We start from the raw sequence: 17,500 nt of genomic DNA, 5'->3' as shown, positions 1-17,500 counted from the left end.
TTTATTAACTTCTAGGTGGGAGTCTAATGATGCTAGGGTAAACCCCACTGCTTAATCAACTTCTAGGTGGGAGGTTAATGATGCTAGGGTAAACCCCACTGCTTAATTAACTTCTAGGTGGGAGGTTAATGATGCTAGGGTAAACCCCACTGCTTGATTAACTTCTAGGTGGGAGGCTAATGTTGCTAGGGTAAACCCCACTGCTTAATTAACTTCTAGGTGGGAGTCTAATGATGCTGAGGGTAAACCCCACTGCTTAATTAACTTCTAGGTGGGAGGCTAATGATGCTGAGGGTAAACCCCACTGCTTAATTAACTTCTAGGTGGGAGTCCAATGATGCTGAGGGTAAACCCCACTGCTTAATTAACTTCTAGGTGGGAGTCTAATGATGCTGAGGGTAAACCCCACTGCTTAATATTGTGATACCTGACCCTCACCCGTCAGAACTGAGGAGGAACCTGATTATAACCCTGGTTTACGCCTCATATGTTCCAGGACTGAGTACCCGATCCGTAACCAGGTGGTGCCCAATAGCTTGGCCTACACAGACTCCAAACTGGGGATGCACAACGACTTACCTTACTACCACCACGTTCCAGGGGTGAGTGTGTCCACCACTGTGGCAAATGTGGTAGAGACGGTGTTCACCTGTGGTGAACACGACATGGGAATAAGACTCGAGAAGGAAAAAGGGTTTTTTGGATTCATCCTTCAAATCCTCTTTGGTTTGAGGTGTAGCCACGTCACTCTATTATTGGCCTTCGAAGCCTATTTGTTGTCATTCTTGATTGATTTATTATTCTAACTGAGTTATTCTTTATCTTGTAGGTAAATAAACAGATAACAAGAATTATCAGTTATTTCTATAATATTTTTTTCTTTCTTGCTTTCATGAGTTCAGATATATCCATGTACACATCATGCACGAACGACTGGTAAAATGTAAACATCATGCTTTTAGTCTTTATAAAGGTAAACATCATGCTTTTAGTTAATGTAAACATCATGCTTTTAGTCTTTATAAAGGTAAACACCATGCTTTTAGTTAACGTAAACATCATGCTTTTAGTTAATATAAACATCATGCTTTTAGTTAATATAAACATCATGCTTTTAGTTAATATAAACATCATGCTTTTAGTTAATATAATGGTAAATATGCTTCCTCCACTGTTGGGTAACTTCCTCCACTGTGGGGTAACCACTGTGGGGTAACTTCCTCCACAGATCATCTTCCTCCACTGTGGGGTAACTTCCTCCACTGTAGGGTAACTTCCTCCACTGTGGGGTAACTTCCTCCACTGTGGAGTAACTTCCTCCACTGCCAGGTAACTTCCTCCACAGATCATCTTCCTCCACTGTGGGGTAACTTCCTCCAGAAATCATCTTCCTCCACTGTGGGGTAACTTCCTCCACAAATTATCTTCCTCCACTCTTGGGTAACTTTCTCCACTGTGGGGTAACTTCCTCCACTGTGGTGTAACTTCCTCCACAAATCATCTTCCTCCACTGTGGGGTAACCACTGTGGGGTAACTTCCTCCACAGATTATCTTCCTCCACTGTGGGGTAACCACTGTGGGGTAACTTCCTCCACTGTGGGGTAACTTCCTCCACAGATCATATTCCTCCACTGTAAGGTAACTTGCTCCACTGTGGGGTAACTTCCTCCACAGATCATATTCCTCCACTGTAAGGTAACTTCCTCCACTGTGGGGTAACCACTGTGGGGTAACTTCCTCCACAGATCATATTCCTCCACTGCATCAAGCAGTTCAGTGGTTCGGGCGGGGAGAATGACGTGGTGGATGGGTTTCATGTGGCTGAGTACCTCCGTCAGCTCCACCCACATGAGTACCAGACCCTGGCCAACACCCACGTCTACTTCTGGAACAGGGGCTCTGGAAGTGTCCAGCGGCAGACGAAGGACTTCCACAAACTGCTTAAGATACCTCTCATTGTGTAAGATATCCACACGTTATTATCTTGGCTGGTTCTGTACTATCTTATCTGGGTTGGTTCCAGTATTATCTTGGCTGGTTCTGTACTATCTTATCTGGGTTGGTTCCAGTATTATCTTGGCTGGTTCTGTACTATCTTATCTGGGTTGGTTCCAGTATTATCTTTGCTGGTTCTGTACTATCTTATCTGGGTTGGTTCCAGTATTATCTTGGCTGGTTCTGTACTATCTTATCTGGGTTGGTTCCAGTATTATCTTGGCTGGTTCTGTACTATCTTATCTGGGTTGGTTCCAGTATTATCTTTGCTTATGGGTTCTGTACTATCTTATCTGGGTTGGTTCCAGTATTATCTTGGCTTATGGGTTCTGTACTGTCTTATCTGGGTTGGTTCCAGTATTATCTTATCTCTGCTGGTTCCAGGCCCTTATCAGTCTCTGGACCGGTTGCTTCAGGTCCTGGAACCCTCAATATCTGGCCCTCACCAGCTGTTGGACCAGCTGTAGTAGCTCCTGGAACCCTGACCGGCCCCTTAAGCCAGCTGTTCCAGGTCCTGGAACCCTGACAGGCCCCTTAAGCCAGCTGTTCCAGGTCCTGGAACCCTGACCGGCCCCTTAAGCCAGCTGTTCCAGGTCCTGGAACCCTGACAGACCCCTTAAGCCAGCTGTTCCAGGTCCTGGAACCCTGACAGACCCCTTAAGCCAGCTGTTCCAGGTCCTGGAACCCTGACCGGCCCCTTAAGCCAGCTGTTCCAGGTCCTGGAACCCTGACAGACCCCTTAAGCCAGCTGTGCCAGGTCCTGGAACCCTGACAGACCCCTTAAGCCAGCTGTGCCAGGTCCTGGAACCCTGACCGGCCCCTTAAGCCAGCTGTTCCAGGTCCTGGAACCCTGACAGACCCCTTAAGCCAGCTGTGCCAGGTCCCGGAACCCTGACCGGCCCCTTGAGCCAGCTGTGCTAGGTCCTGGAACCCTCTGTCTCCGGCCTTAGGTTAACCTGTGGTCCAGCAGCTGGAATGTGAGGGTCGGTCCATACCCCTCACAAGATGGTGCTGGCCTCACCACATACATAAACTGGAACTCACAGTGACTCAGTGACTCATGGACGTGACTCACTGTACCTCCTGGTCACCAGTGACTCCTGGACGTGACTCACTGTACCTCCTGGTCACCAGTGACTCACTGTACCTCCTAGTCACCAGTGACTCACTGTACCCCCTGGTCACCAGTGACTCACTGTACCTCCTGGTCACCACTGACTCACTGTACCTCCTAGTCACCAGTGACTCACTGTACCCCCTGGTCACCAGTGACTCACTGTACCTCCTGGTCACCACTGACTCATTGTACCTCCTAGTTACCAGTGACTCCTGGACGTGACTCACTGTACCTCCTAGTCACCAGTGACTCACTGTACCCCCTGGTCACCAGTGACTCACTGTACCTCCTGGTCACCACTGACTCCTCGACGTGACTCACTGTACCTCCTGGTCAAAAGTGACTCACTGTACCTCCTAGTCACCACTGACTCACTGTACCTCCTGGTCACCAGTGACTCACTGTACCTCCTAGTCACCACTGACTCATTGTACCTCCGAGTCACCAGTGACTCCTGGACGTGACTCACTGTACCTCCTGGTCACCAGTGACTCACTGTACCTCCTAGTCACCACTGACTTACTGTACCTCCTGGTCACCAGTGACTCACTGTACCTCCTGGTCACCAGTGACTCACTGTACCTCCTGGTCACCAGTGACTCACTGTACCTCCTGGTCACCAGTGACTCACTGTACCTCCTAGTCACCACTGACTCAGTGTACCTCCTGGTCACCAGTGACTCACTGTACCTCCTAGTAACCAGTGACTCACTGTACCTCCTGGTCACCACTGACTCATTGTACCTCCGAGTCACCAGTGACTCCTGGACGTGACTCACTGTACCTCCTGGTCACCAGTGACTCACTGTACCTCCTAGTCACCACTGACTTACTGTACCTCCTGGTCACCAGTGACTCACTGTACCTCCTAGTCACCACTGACTCACTGTACCTCCTGGTCACCAGTGACTCACTGTACCTCCTAGTCACCAGTGACTCACTGTACCTCCTAGTCACCACTGACTCATTGTACCTCCGAGTCACCAGTGACTCCTGGACGTGACTCACTGTACCTCCTGGTCACCAGTGACTCACTGTACCTCCTAGTCACCACTGACTTACTGTACCTCCTGGTCACCAGTGACTCACTGTACCTCCTGGTCACCAGTGACTCACTGTACCTCCTAGTCACCACTGACTCACTGTACCTCCTGGTCACCATGACTCCTGGATTGAGTCACTGTACCTCCTGGTCACCAGTGACTCACTGTACCTCCTGGTCACCATGACTCCTGGATTGAGTCACTGTACCTCCTGGTCACCAGTGACTCACTGTACCTCCTGGTCACCAGTGACTCTCTCAAACCCTCAGGTGTCGTGGTCCACAGACCATCTGAAGGTGGTCCTCTCCCCTGCAGGTTGGACCATCATGGCCAGGTGGTCCGGGTGAACAACTCACAACTGAGGGACTCGTACCTGGACTTGGAACCTCACCTTGTCGAACCCTGGTACCGGGCTCTTCGGATCTATAACCGAGTTATGGAACAGCAAGCCATCAGGGTTAAGTTGAAGAGTGGTGAGTATCATTCTGTACACTGTACAAGTCTTTCTGTAGACTGTAGAAGTCTTTCTGTAGACTGTAGAAGTCTTTCTGTAGACTGTAGAAGTCTTCCTTATCATGTCTCATGTTACAGCTCAGAGGCCCCTGTGTAGTGCATGCTATGTAGGGCGTCTGTGTAGTACATGCTATGTAGGGCCTCTGTGTAGTGCATGCTATGTAGGGCCTCTGTGTAGTGAATGCTATGTAGGGCGTCTGTGTAGTGAATGCTATGTAGGGCCTCTGTGTAGTGCATGCTATGTAGGGCGTCTGTGTAGTGCATGCTATGTAGGGCGTCTATGTAGTGAATGCTATGTAGGGCGTCTGTGTAGTGCATGCTATGTAGGGCGTCTGTGTAGTGCATGCTATGTAGGGCCTCTGTGTAGTGCATGCTATGTAGGGCCTCTGTGTAGTGCATGCTATGTAGGGCCTCTGTGTAGTGCATGCTATGTAGGGCCTCTGTGTAGTGAATGCTATGTAGGGCGTCTGTGTAGTGAATGCTATGTAGGGCCTCTGTGTAGTGCATGCTATGTAGGGCGTCTGTGTAGTGCATGCTATGTAGGGCGTCTATGTAGTGAATGCTATGTAGGGCGTCTGTGTAGTGCATGCTATGTAGGGCGTCTGTGTAGTGCATGCTATGTAGGGCCTCTGTGTAGTGCATGCTATGTAGGGCCTCTGTGTAGTGCATGCTATGTAGGGCCTCTGTGTAGTACATGCTATGTAGGGCGTCTGTGTAGTGCATGCTTAGGGCCTCTGTGTAGTACATGCTATGTAGGGCCTCTGTGTAGTGCATGCTATGTAGGGCCTCTGTGTAGTGCATGCTATGTAGGGCGTCTGTGTAGTGCATGCTATGTAGGGCGTCTGTGTAGTGCATGCTATGTAGGGCCTCTGTGTAGTGCATGCTATGTAGGGCCTCTGTGTAGTGCATGCTATGTAGGGCCTCTGTGTAGTGCATGCTATGTAGGGCGTCTGTGTAGTGCATGCTATGTAGGGCCTCTGTGTAGTGCATGCTATGTAGGGCCTCTGTGTAGTGCATGCTATGTAGGGCCTCTGTGTAGTACATGCTATGTAGGGCGTCTGTGTAGTGCATGCTTAGGGCCTCTGTGTAGTACATGCTATGTAGGGCCTCTGTGTAGTGCATGCTATGTAGGGCCTCTGTGTAGTGCATGCTATGTAGGGCGTCTGTGTAGTGCATGCTATGTAGGGCGTCTGTGTAGTGCATGCTATGTAGGGCCTCTGTGTAGTGCATGCTATGTAGGGCCTCTGTGTAGTGCATGCTATGTAGGGCGTCTGTGTAGTGCATGCTATGTAGGGCGTCTGTGTAGTGCATGCTATGTAGGGCCTCTGTGTAGTGCATGCTATGTAGGGCCTCTGTGTAGTGAATGCTATGTAGGGCCTCTGTGTAGTACATGCTATCTCTATCCCTAACTCACTCTACCTTCCTGTGTCTTCCCCTTCCCATGGTGTCTGCCAGCCTCCCTTCCCCTTTCTTTACCCCCCCCCTCTCGTTTTCTCTGCCTCCCCTTCCCACTCCCCTCTCGTCCATATGTCCCTCTCATGCTTCCATCTCTCTCTTCCTTCCATATTCTTTTTCGCCCCTAACACTTCCACCTATCTCTTCTGTCCTTCCCATATCTTTCCCGTCCTCCTTCTACATCTTCCCCATTCCCTCTCCATCCCTCTCTTCCATTCTCATCTCCATATATTACCTCATCACACACTCGATTTCCCTCTCACTTTCTGATCCCGTTTTCTCCCCAGGCAAGCTATTCCACACGTGTGTTTACTTTCCATGATCTCATTCCATTGATCATCCACTCTGTTTGCCCAGTCACTGTAATCCCATCTTTGTTTACCTAATCACTAGACCATCCAGTTTGTTTACCCTAACGAGCCAACCATCCTATTGGTTCAAATGAACCAGCTAACGACCCTTTGTTGACGTACACAATCGTGTGAACGCACCGAATCCATTCATCTCTGAGTCTCATCATCATGTTCATTAATCAATAATTACCCGTTACTAGAGATTACCCGTTACTAGAGATTACCCGTTACTAGAGATTACCCGTTACTAGATTACCCGTTACTAGATTACCTTATTGGTAAGGCCTTGTTTACATTACCCTTAATCAGCAGAGAACCCTCATCCAATACTCGTTTAACCAGCCCATAATTCTCATCAGCATTATACACAAGTGATTAACCTGTGTTAATGTAGCAAATTAACTTTATTAATCATGATGTATTTAGCTAATTAATCGGTATTGGAGCACAAACCTAGGGATTAAACTTACCTTAATCCATTACTTCATGAGTTAACCATGTATCTACTTGCCTCATGCAACGCCATGAATTGAGTTACATTTTTTTTTTTTGGAAATGTAATTTCTTTAATTTTTTTCTTCTAACGTTATTTCTCCAATCGCTTTTTTCTTCGATGTTCACAAAGAACTTGTGAAGATAATCATTCCATTAGTTTGAATGGCTAATGGTACAATCTATCTCCCTAAGTGAACAACCCATTAATTAAAATAATAATCTATGAATAGAAATAGAAGAATTTGTTTAGGCGAACCGTCTATTAACCCAACGTGGTCACACGTGGTCAATATGGTTCATCTCTGCACTATGTCATCTAAAATGGATTCTGGTCAGCCAAAATTTCCCCGTTCCCCACTGCTGAGACCACGTGGGGTTTGTTTATCTGATCAGCTGATGAGACGGTCCGTCAGCTGAGACCACGTGGGGTTTGTTTACCCGATCAGCTGATGAGACGGTCCGTCAGCTGAGACTACGTGGGGTTTGTTTATCTGATCAGCTGATGAGACGGTCTGTCAGCTGAGACCACGTGGGGTTTGTTTACCCGATCAGCTGATGAGACAGCCCGTCAGCTGAGACCACGTGGGGTATGTTTACCTGATCAGCTGATGAGACGGTCCGTCAGCTGAGACCACTGGGGTATGTTTACTCGATCAGCTGATGAGACGGTCCGTCAGCTGAGACCACGTGGGGTATGTTTACTCGATCAGCTGATGAGACGGTCCGTCAGCTGAGACCACGTGGGGTATGTTTACCCGATCAGCTGATGAGACGGTCCGTCAGCTGAGACCACGTGGGGTTTGTTTACCTGATCAGCTGATGAGACGGTCCGTCAGCTGATCGGGTCAACAAACCCCCACGCTGAGACCACGTGGGGGTTTGTTTACCTGATCAGCTGATGCCTCCCTGTAGGCGAGATGTTGGTGATGGACAACACACGTCTCCTACACGGACGCACGGCCTACAGCGGGGCGCTGGGGGAACGCTACATGCACCAGGTGTACCTAGACTGGGACGAAGCCCTTTCGAAACGGAGAGTCCTACAGGAGAAATACGACATCTTCCTACAGTAGCCAAGTTCGAGTCCTACAGGAGAAATACGACATCTTCCTACAGTAGCCAAGTTCGAGTCCTACAGGAGAAGTACGACATCTTCCTACAGTAGCCAAGTTCGAGTCCTACAGTAGCAAAGTTCGAGTCCTACAGTAGCAAAGTTCGAGTCCAACAGTAGCCAAGTTCGAGTCCTACAGGAGGAACGAGGCGTCTTCCTACAGTAGCCAAGTTCGAGTCCTACAGGAGAAATACGACATCTTCCTACAGTAGCCAAGTTCGAGTCCTACAGGAGGAACGAGGCGTCTTCCTACAGTAGCCAAGTTCGAGTCCTACAGGAGAAATACGACATCTTCCTACAGTAGCCAAGTTCGAGTCCTACAGGAGGAACGAGGCGTCTCCTTCCTGTAGAATCCCATCACTGGATTCTTACTCTGACATGTTTTCCCATCACTAGGTACAGAGCAGCCCCATCACTAGGTCCCATCTCCTAGTAACTTGGTCCAAGGTGACCCCATCACTAGGTCCCATCTCCTAGTAACTTGGTCCAAGGTGACCCCATCACTAGGTCCCATCTCCTAGTAACTTGGTACAAGGTGACCCCATCACTAGGTCCCATCTCCTAATAACTGGGTACAAGGTGATCCCATCACTAGGTCCCATCTCCTAATAACTAGGTACAAGGTGACCCCATCACTAGGTCCCATCTCCTAATAACTAGGTACAAGGTGACCCCATCACTAGGTCCCATCTCCTAATAACTGGGTACAAGGTGACCCCATCACTAGGTCCCATCTCCTAATAACTAGGTACAAGGTGACCCCATCACTAGGTCCCATCTCCTAATAACTGGGTACAAGGTGACCCCATCACTAGGTCCCATCTCCTAATAACTAGGTACAAGGTGACCCCATCACTAGGTCCCATCTCCTAATAACTGGGTACAAGGTGACCCCATCACTAGGTCCCATCTCCTAATAACTAGGTACGATATGACCCTTGAACACGACGGTACGACCCTTGAGCACTATGGTACGACTCTTGAACACGACAGTACGACCCTTGAACACGACGGTACGACTCTTGAACACGACAGTACGACCCTTGAACACGACGGTACGACCCTTGAGCACGACGACGGTACGACCCTTGAACACAACGGTACGACCCTTGAACACTACGGTACGACCCTTGAGCACGACGGTACGACCCTTGAACACGACGGTACGATCCTTGAACACGACGATACGACCCTTGAACACGACGGTACGACCCTTGAACACTGAACACGTACGACTCTTGTGCACGACGGTACGACCCTTGAACACTACGGTACTACCCTTGAACACGACGGTACGACCCTTGAACACGACGGTACGACCCTTGAGCATGACGATACGACCCTTGAGCACGACGGTACGACCCTTGAACACGACGGTACGACCCTTGAACACGACGATACGACCCTTGAACACGACGGTACGACCCTTGAGCACGACGGTATGACCCTTGAGCACGACGGTACGACCCTTGAACACGACGGTACGACCCTTGAGCACGACGGTACGACCCTTGAACACGATATTACGACCCTTGAACACTACGGTACGATCCTTGAACACTACGGTGCTACCCTTGAACACGACGGTACGACCCTTGAACACGACGGTACGACCCTTGAACACGACGATACGACCCTTGAACACTACGGTACGACTCTTGAGCACGACGGCACGACCCTGAGCACGACGGTACGACCCTTGAGAACGACGAGAGAGAGAGAGAGAGAGAGAGAGAGAGAGAGAGAGAGAGAGAGAGAGAGAGAGAGAGAGAGAGAGAGAGAGAGAGAGTCTATACTTAGGAATCTATATAAATAGGAACGAACACCATTGCCTGTGAAATAATATACATTTTTTATTGTTAGATTTTGTTAAATGATAAATAATAATTGCTTGTTATATCGTTAGATGGTTCGTATGTAACATTGCTTTTAATAAACAACTCAAAGACAGAAGCCAGAGCCTTAGAATCGAACACCCTCTCTCCTGTCATTAAATCCTAATTATCGTGACCTGATAATTACCTTCATTAACACCATGACGAGTGTCAGTTCATGATCACTATCATCATAACTCTATCATAATCACACAAGTGTTGTGTTCATAACCCTGCATTATAACCCTGCATCATAACCCTGCATTATAACCCTACATCATAACCCTGCATTATAACCCTGCATCATAACCCTGCATTATAACCCTACATCATAACCCTGCATTATAACCCTACATCATAAACCTGCATTATAACCCTACATCATAACCCTGCATTATAACCCTACATCATAACCCTGCATTATAACCCTACATCATAACCCTACATCATAACCCTACATCATAACCCTACATCATAACCCTACATTATAACCCTACATCATAACCCTACATCATAACCCTACATTATAACCCTACATCATAACCCTACATCATAACCCTACATCATAACCCTACATTATAACCCTACATCATAACCCTACATCATAACCCTACATTATAACCCTACATTATAACCCTGAATCATAACCCTGCATTATAACCCTACATTATAACCCTACATCATAACCCTACATCATAACCCTACATCATAACCCTACATTATAACCCTACATCATAACCCTACATCATACCCCTACATTATAACCCTACATTATAACCCTGCATCATAACCCTGCATCATAACCCTACATTATAACCCTACATCATAACCCTACATCATAACCCTACATCATAACCCTACATTATAACCCTACATTATAACCCTACATCATAACCCTACATTATAACCCTACATCATAACCCTACATCATAACCCTGCATTATAACCCTACATCATAACCCTACATCATAACCCTGCATTATAACCCTACATCATAACCCTGCATTATAACCGTGCATCATAACCCTACATTATAACCCTACATCATAACCCTACATTATAACCCTACATCATAACCCTACATCATAACCCTACATTATAACCGTACATTATAACCCTACATCATAACCCTGCATTATAACCCTGCATTATAACCGTGCATCATAACCCTGCATTATAACCGTGCATCATAACCCTACATTATAACCCTACATCATAACCCTACATTATAACCCTACATCATAACCCTGCATTATAACCCTACATCATAACCCTGCATCATAACCCTACATCATAACCCTACATCATAACCCTACATTATAACCCTACATCATAACCCTACATCATAACCCTGCATTATAACCCTGCATCATAACCCTACATCATAACCCTACATCATAACCCTGCATTATAACCCTACATCATAACCCTGCATTATAACCCTACATCATAACCCTGCATTATAACCGTGCATTATAACCCTACATCATAACCCTACATCATAACCCTACATTATAACCCTACATCATAACCCTACATCATAACCCTACATTATAACCGTACATTATAACCCTACATCATAACCCTGCATTATAACCCTGCATTATAACCGTGCATCATAACCCTGCATTATAACCGTGCATCATAACCCTACATTATAACCCTACATCATAACCCTACATTATAACCCTACATCATAACCCTGCATTATAACCCTACATCATAACCCTACATCATAACCCTACATCATAACCCTACATTATAACCCTACATCATAACCCTGCATTATAACCCTACATCATAACCCTGCATTATAACCCTACATCATAACCCTACATCATAACCCTACATCATAACCCTACATTATAACCCTACATCATAACCCTGCATTATAACCCTACATCATAACCCTGCATTATAACCCTACATCATAACCCTGCATTATAACCCTACATCATAACCCTGACATCATAACCCTACAATTCCTAACCCTAACCCATTATATACCCTGCATTATACCCTACATCATAACCCTGCATTATAACCCTACATCATAACCCTACATCATAACCCTACATCATAACCCTGCATTATAACCCTACTATAACCCTGCATTATAACCCTACATCATAACCCTACATCATAACCCTACATCTAACCCTACATCATAACCCCTACATATAACCCTACATCATAACCCTGCATTATAACCCTACATCATAACCCTACCATCATAACCCTACATCATAACCCTACATCATAACCCTGCATTATAACCCTACATCATAACCCTGCATTATAACCCTACATTATAACCCTACATCATAACCCTACATCATAACCCTACATCATAACCCTGCATTATAACCCTACATCATAACCCTGCATTATAACCCTACATCATAACCCTACATCATAACCCTACATCATAACCCTACATCATAACCCTACATTATAACCCTACATCATAACCCTGCATTATAACCCTACATCATAACCCTACATCATAACCCTGCATTATTACCATCATCACAGTAGCCGACCCTGGCAAGTACAAGAACCCTCCTCACTTACGAGTGTTGGAGTAATGGCCAGGCAACCATCTTACAACCTCCGTGTCGTTAGGTTGTATGTAAATGATGGTGTAAATGATGGTGTATGTAAATGATGGTGTTTGTAAATGATGGTGTAAATGATGGTGTATATAAGTGATGGTGTTTGTGAATGATGGTGTATGTAGATGATGGTGTATGTAAATGATGGTGTATGGAAATGATGGTGTTTGTAATGTAAATGATGGTATATGTAAATGATGGTGTATATAAGTGATGGTGTTTGTAAATGATGGTGTGTATGTAAATGATGGTGTGTATGTAAATGATGGTGTACGTAAATGATGGTATATGTAAATGATGGTATATGTAAATGATGATGTGTATGTAAATGATGGAGTTTGTAAATGATGGTGTATATAAACGATGGTGTGTATGTAAATGATGGTGTTTGTAAATGATGGTATATGTAAATGATGGTATATGTAAATAATGATGTGTATGTAAATGATCGTGTTTGCAAATGATGGTATATGTAAATTATGATGTATGTAAAAGATGGTGTTTGTAAATGATGGTGTGTATGTAAATGATGGTGTATGTAAATGATGGTTTGTATGTAAATGATGGTCTGTATGTAAATGATGGTGTTTGTAAATGATGGTGTGTATGTAAATGATGGAGTTTGTAAATGATGGTGTATATAAACGATGGTGTGTATGTAAATGATGGAGTTTGTAAATGATGGTGTATGTAAATGATGGTGTGTATGTAAATGATGGTGTTTGTAAATGATGGTGTGTATGTAAATGATAGAGTATGTAAATGATGGTGTGTATGTAAATGATGGTGTATGTAAATGATGGTGTATGTAAATGATGGTGAGTATGTAAATGATGGTATGTATGTAAATGGTGTGTATGTAAATGATGATGTTTGTAAATGATGGTGTATGTAAATGATGGTGTGTATGTAAATGATGGTGTATGTAAATGATAGAGTATGTAAATGATGGTGTGTATGTAAATGATGGTGTATGTAAATGATGGTGTATGTAAATGATGGTGAGTATGTAAATGATGGTATGTATGTAAATGGTGTGTATGTAAATGATGATGTTTGTAAATGATGGTGTATGTAAATGATGGTGTGTATGTAAATGATGGTGTATGTAAATGATAGAGTATGTAAATGATGGTGTGTATGTAAATGATGGTGTATGTAAATGATGGTGAGTATGTAAATGATGGTATGTATGTAAATGGTGTGTATGTAAATGATGATGTATGTAAATGATGGTGTATGTAAATGATGGTGTGTATGTAAATGATGGCGTATGTAAATGATGGTGTATGTAAATGATGGTGTATGTAAATGATGGCGTATGTAAATGATGGTGTGTATGTAAATGATGGCGTATGTAAATGATGGTGTGTATGTAAATGATGGTGTATGTAAATGTTTGCCGATGAGGTCATGTTAATGAAGCCAGGGTTGGAGGTGAGTGCATCAGTATACAAGGGGATCCAGACAATGTCCAGTGTTGTTCTCAGTAATGGGAAGATGGTGAGTCTGCGTACGACAATGAGGATGGTACGCAGCGAAGGAAGGAGGCCTCAGTGCGTATTTGCGTATGACATTAATGGGAAGATGGTGAGTCTGCGTACGACACTGAGGAAGGTACGCAGTGAAGGAAGGAGGCCTCAGTGCGTATTTGCGTATGACATTAACCCTGGCGAGAAATGCCAGAACTGCCCATTAACAAAGTGTTGAAAGAGGACGAATCGTCTGCAGATAAATGCTAAAGTCTCATTGAAATACATGGAAATGAAACGCTATGAGTCGCATGGTGTACCGGTTAGCGTTTCTGACCATGACGCATTCACGGGCCAAGCCCGCCCGCCCGTAGGGGCGAGCATAGAGCATAGGTTCGAATCCTGGTTTTGCGGCAGTCGTACCGTCGTGCTCAAGGGTCGTACCGTCGTGTTCAAGGGTCGTACCGTCGTGCTCAAGGGTCGTACCGTCGTGCTCAAGGATCGTACCGTCGTGCTCAAGGGTCGCACCGTCGTGCTCAAGGATCGTACCGTCGTGTTCAAGGGTCGTACCGTCGTGTTCAAGGGTCGTACCGTCGTGCTCAAGGGTCGCACCGTCGTGCTCAAGGATCGTACCGTCGTGCTCAAGGGTCGTACCGTCGTGTTCAAGGGTCGTATACCGTCGTGCTCAAGGGTCGTACCGTCGTGCTCAAGGGTCGTATACCGTCGTGCTCAAGGGTCGCACCGTCGTGCTCAAGGGTCGTACCGTCGTGCTCAAGGGTCGTACCGTCGTGCTCAAGGGTCGTACCGTCGTGTTCAAGGGTCGTACCGTCGTGTTCAAGGGTCGTACCGTCGTGCTCAAGGGTCGTACCGTCGTGCTCAAGGGTCGTACCGTCGTGCTCAAGGGTCGTACCGTCGTGTTCAAGGGTCGTACCGTCGTGCTCAAGGGTCGCACCGTCGTGCTCAAGGATCGTACCGTCGTGTTCAAGGGTCGTACCGTCGTGTTCAAGGGTCGTACCGTCGTGCTCAAGGGTCGTACCGTCGTGCTCAAGGGTCGTATACCGTCGTGCTCAAGGGTCGCACCGTCGTGCTCAAGGGTCGTACCGTCGTGCTCAAGGGTCGTACCGTCGTGCTCAAGGATCGTACCGTCGTGCTCAAGGGTCGCACCGTCGTGTTCAAGGGTCGTACCGTCGTGCTCAAGGGTCGTACCGTCGTGCTCAAGGGTCGTACCGTCGTGCTCAAGGGTCGTACCGTCGTGTTCAAGGATCGTACCGTCGTGCTCAAGGGTCGTACCGTCGTGCTCAAGGGTCATACCGTCGTGCTCAAGGATCGTACCGTCGTGCTCAAGGGTCGTACCGTCGTGTTCAAGGATCGTACCGTCGTGTTCAAGGGTCGTACCGTCGTGCTCAAGGGTCGTACCGTCGTGTTGAAGGGTCGTACCGTCGTGCTCAAGGGTCGTACCGTCGTGCTTAAGGGTCGTAACGTCGTGCTCAAGGATCGTACCGTCGTGCTTAAGGGTCGTACCGTCGTGCTCAAGCTAAAGAAAACGGAACTCGTCTTCGACCCATAGTGTAGATTACCTTACGAATTCTTAAAACAAAATGAACCTTACCTTATATTGTGAGCAGCAGGTGTTTATTTACTTCTCAAAATGAGTCAGTTTCCCCTGTGGACGCTGGTGAGTCTTGTGCTCACAACGACTCACACGACGTGCAATGAGTCATGAATATTTTTGTGCATGAGATGGTCAACACATTATCCCGAAGCTTCAAAGATTCGAAGCGTCCAAGGTTCAGAAGCTCCGTTGTTCCACACACGAAAACAGGGCACTAAATACGTTAAAATAGATAAACGAATTAACTTATAGTGTAAAATGGAGTAAACATACCCCATACGGTTTAACTTGGGTTTGTATTGCAAAACCTTATAATTATTTATTATATTTATCAGTTATTTATAATTACGATGCTTCGGAAGATATGAATCATTCCTATGCACTAAACTCGTTACCATCGTCCAGGTAATCTGTTCCTAATTCATCGCCACACCAAATTAATATTTACTATTATTTTCTTATAAAACACTTTCAAATTAACTTATGATTTCACTTGTAAACTGTTCACTTTTCCGAACGCTTCGTAAAGGTTCACTTGAAGGTTCGAACAATATGACAGACGAGCGAAGCCAATGTCTTCTCTCTCTGCCATGACGGTCAACACACACACACACACAAACTGGTAAATATATTTGTTATAACGTCAGTTATGATTTCACAACACTTCGCTATGGCTTCACAACACCCTGAACACGAAACTGGGAAGTTCCAACTCTCAAAAACGACCAAAGTTACGTCAAAAAACTTTAAAATATACATGTCCTGCTCCAATGAAACTTGAAGCTTCACTTTCGCCTTCCACAGACAATAACAAAGCGACATTCCGCTCCCTCCCTTACGAAACTCAGGACTGGCCTCCTGCTCTGACGTGAAATATGACATTATAACTTTATATATTAGCTTTATATTTCCCTTTTATATTACATATTTAATATACATTATTCCTTTTATTTTCTAGCTAATAAAAAGCCCAGGGTTTGGTTCATATCTTAATATTTATTACATGTTTACAAAATAGGATCCTTCAGCGCCCAAGCCTTACCCTATTTTTCAGGAAATTTATGTCCGTTGTATAAGTGGGAAAAAAGATGACAGTCAAGTTGGTAACCACATCTGCCACAAATCCAAGACTTTTCCCTCGAATCGCCCCATAGAAAACGACGGTACGACCCTTGAGTTCAACGGTACGACCCTTGAGTTCGACGGTACGACCCTTGAGCACGACGGTACGACCCTTGAGCACGACGGTACGACCCTTGAGCACGATGGTACGACCCTTGAGCACGACGGTACGACCCTTGAGCACGACGGTACGACCCTTGAGCACGACGGTACGACCCTTGTGCACGACGGTACGACCCTTGAGCACGACGGTACGACCCTTGAGCACGACGGTACGACCCTTGAACACGACGGTACGACCCTTGTGCACGACGGTACGACCCTTGAGCACGACGGTACGACCCTTGAGCACGACGGTACGACCCTTGTGCACGACGGTACGACCCTTGAGCACGACGGTACGACCCTTGAGCATTTGTTGTGATTGTTTGTGATTTTACCAATAATAATAATAATAATAATAATAACAATGGCACTATGCACGCATTCCGCCAATCCTCAGGCACCTCACCATGAGTCATACATACATTAAATAACCTTACCAACCAGTCAACAATACAGTCACCCCCTTTTTTAATAAATTCCACTGCAATACCATCCAAACCTGCTGCCTTGCCGGCTTTCATCTTCCGCAAAGCTTTCACTACCTCTTCTCTGTTTACCAAATCATTTTCCCTAACCCTCTCACTTTGCACACCACCTCGACCAAAACACCCTATATC

At 45.9% G+C, this 17,500-nt stretch overlaps 1 protein-coding gene across 9 annotated transcripts in view; it reads left to right on the top strand.

Moving 5' to 3' along the window:
- Nucleotides 1-9,901, top strand: part of LOC139745857 (gamma-butyrobetaine dioxygenase-like) — a 27,456-nt gene extending 17,555 nt beyond the window's left edge. For 3 of the 9 annotated variants that reach the window (XM_071656486.1, XM_071656484.1, XM_071656485.1), the window contains exons 7-10: nucleotides 497-602; nucleotides 1,747-1,961; nucleotides 4,472-4,629; nucleotides 7,885-9,901. In XM_071656486.1, the coding sequence (XP_071512587.1) occupies nucleotides 497-602; nucleotides 1,747-1,961; nucleotides 4,472-4,629; nucleotides 7,885-8,045 (640 nt within the window). In that variant the 3' untranslated portion in view covers nucleotides 8,046-9,901. The remainder of the gene's footprint in view (nucleotides 1-496; nucleotides 603-1,746; nucleotides 1,962-4,471; nucleotides 4,630-7,884) is intronic. The other 6 variants (XR_011712005.1, XR_011712004.1, XR_011712000.1 and 3 more) reach the window with 6 other exon arrangements.
- The last annotated feature ends 7,599 nt before the right edge of the window (nucleotides 9,902-17,500 follow it).

The sequence above is a fragment of the Panulirus ornatus genome, chromosome 63, assembly GCF_036320965.1.
Source record: "Panulirus ornatus isolate Po-2019 chromosome 63, ASM3632096v1, whole genome shotgun sequence".
NCBI lineage: Eukaryota > Metazoa > Arthropoda > Malacostraca > Decapoda > Palinuridae > Panulirus > Panulirus ornatus.
Note: the sequence above shows the minus strand (reverse complement) of the source record. Positions and strands in the feature narration are given on the sequence as shown.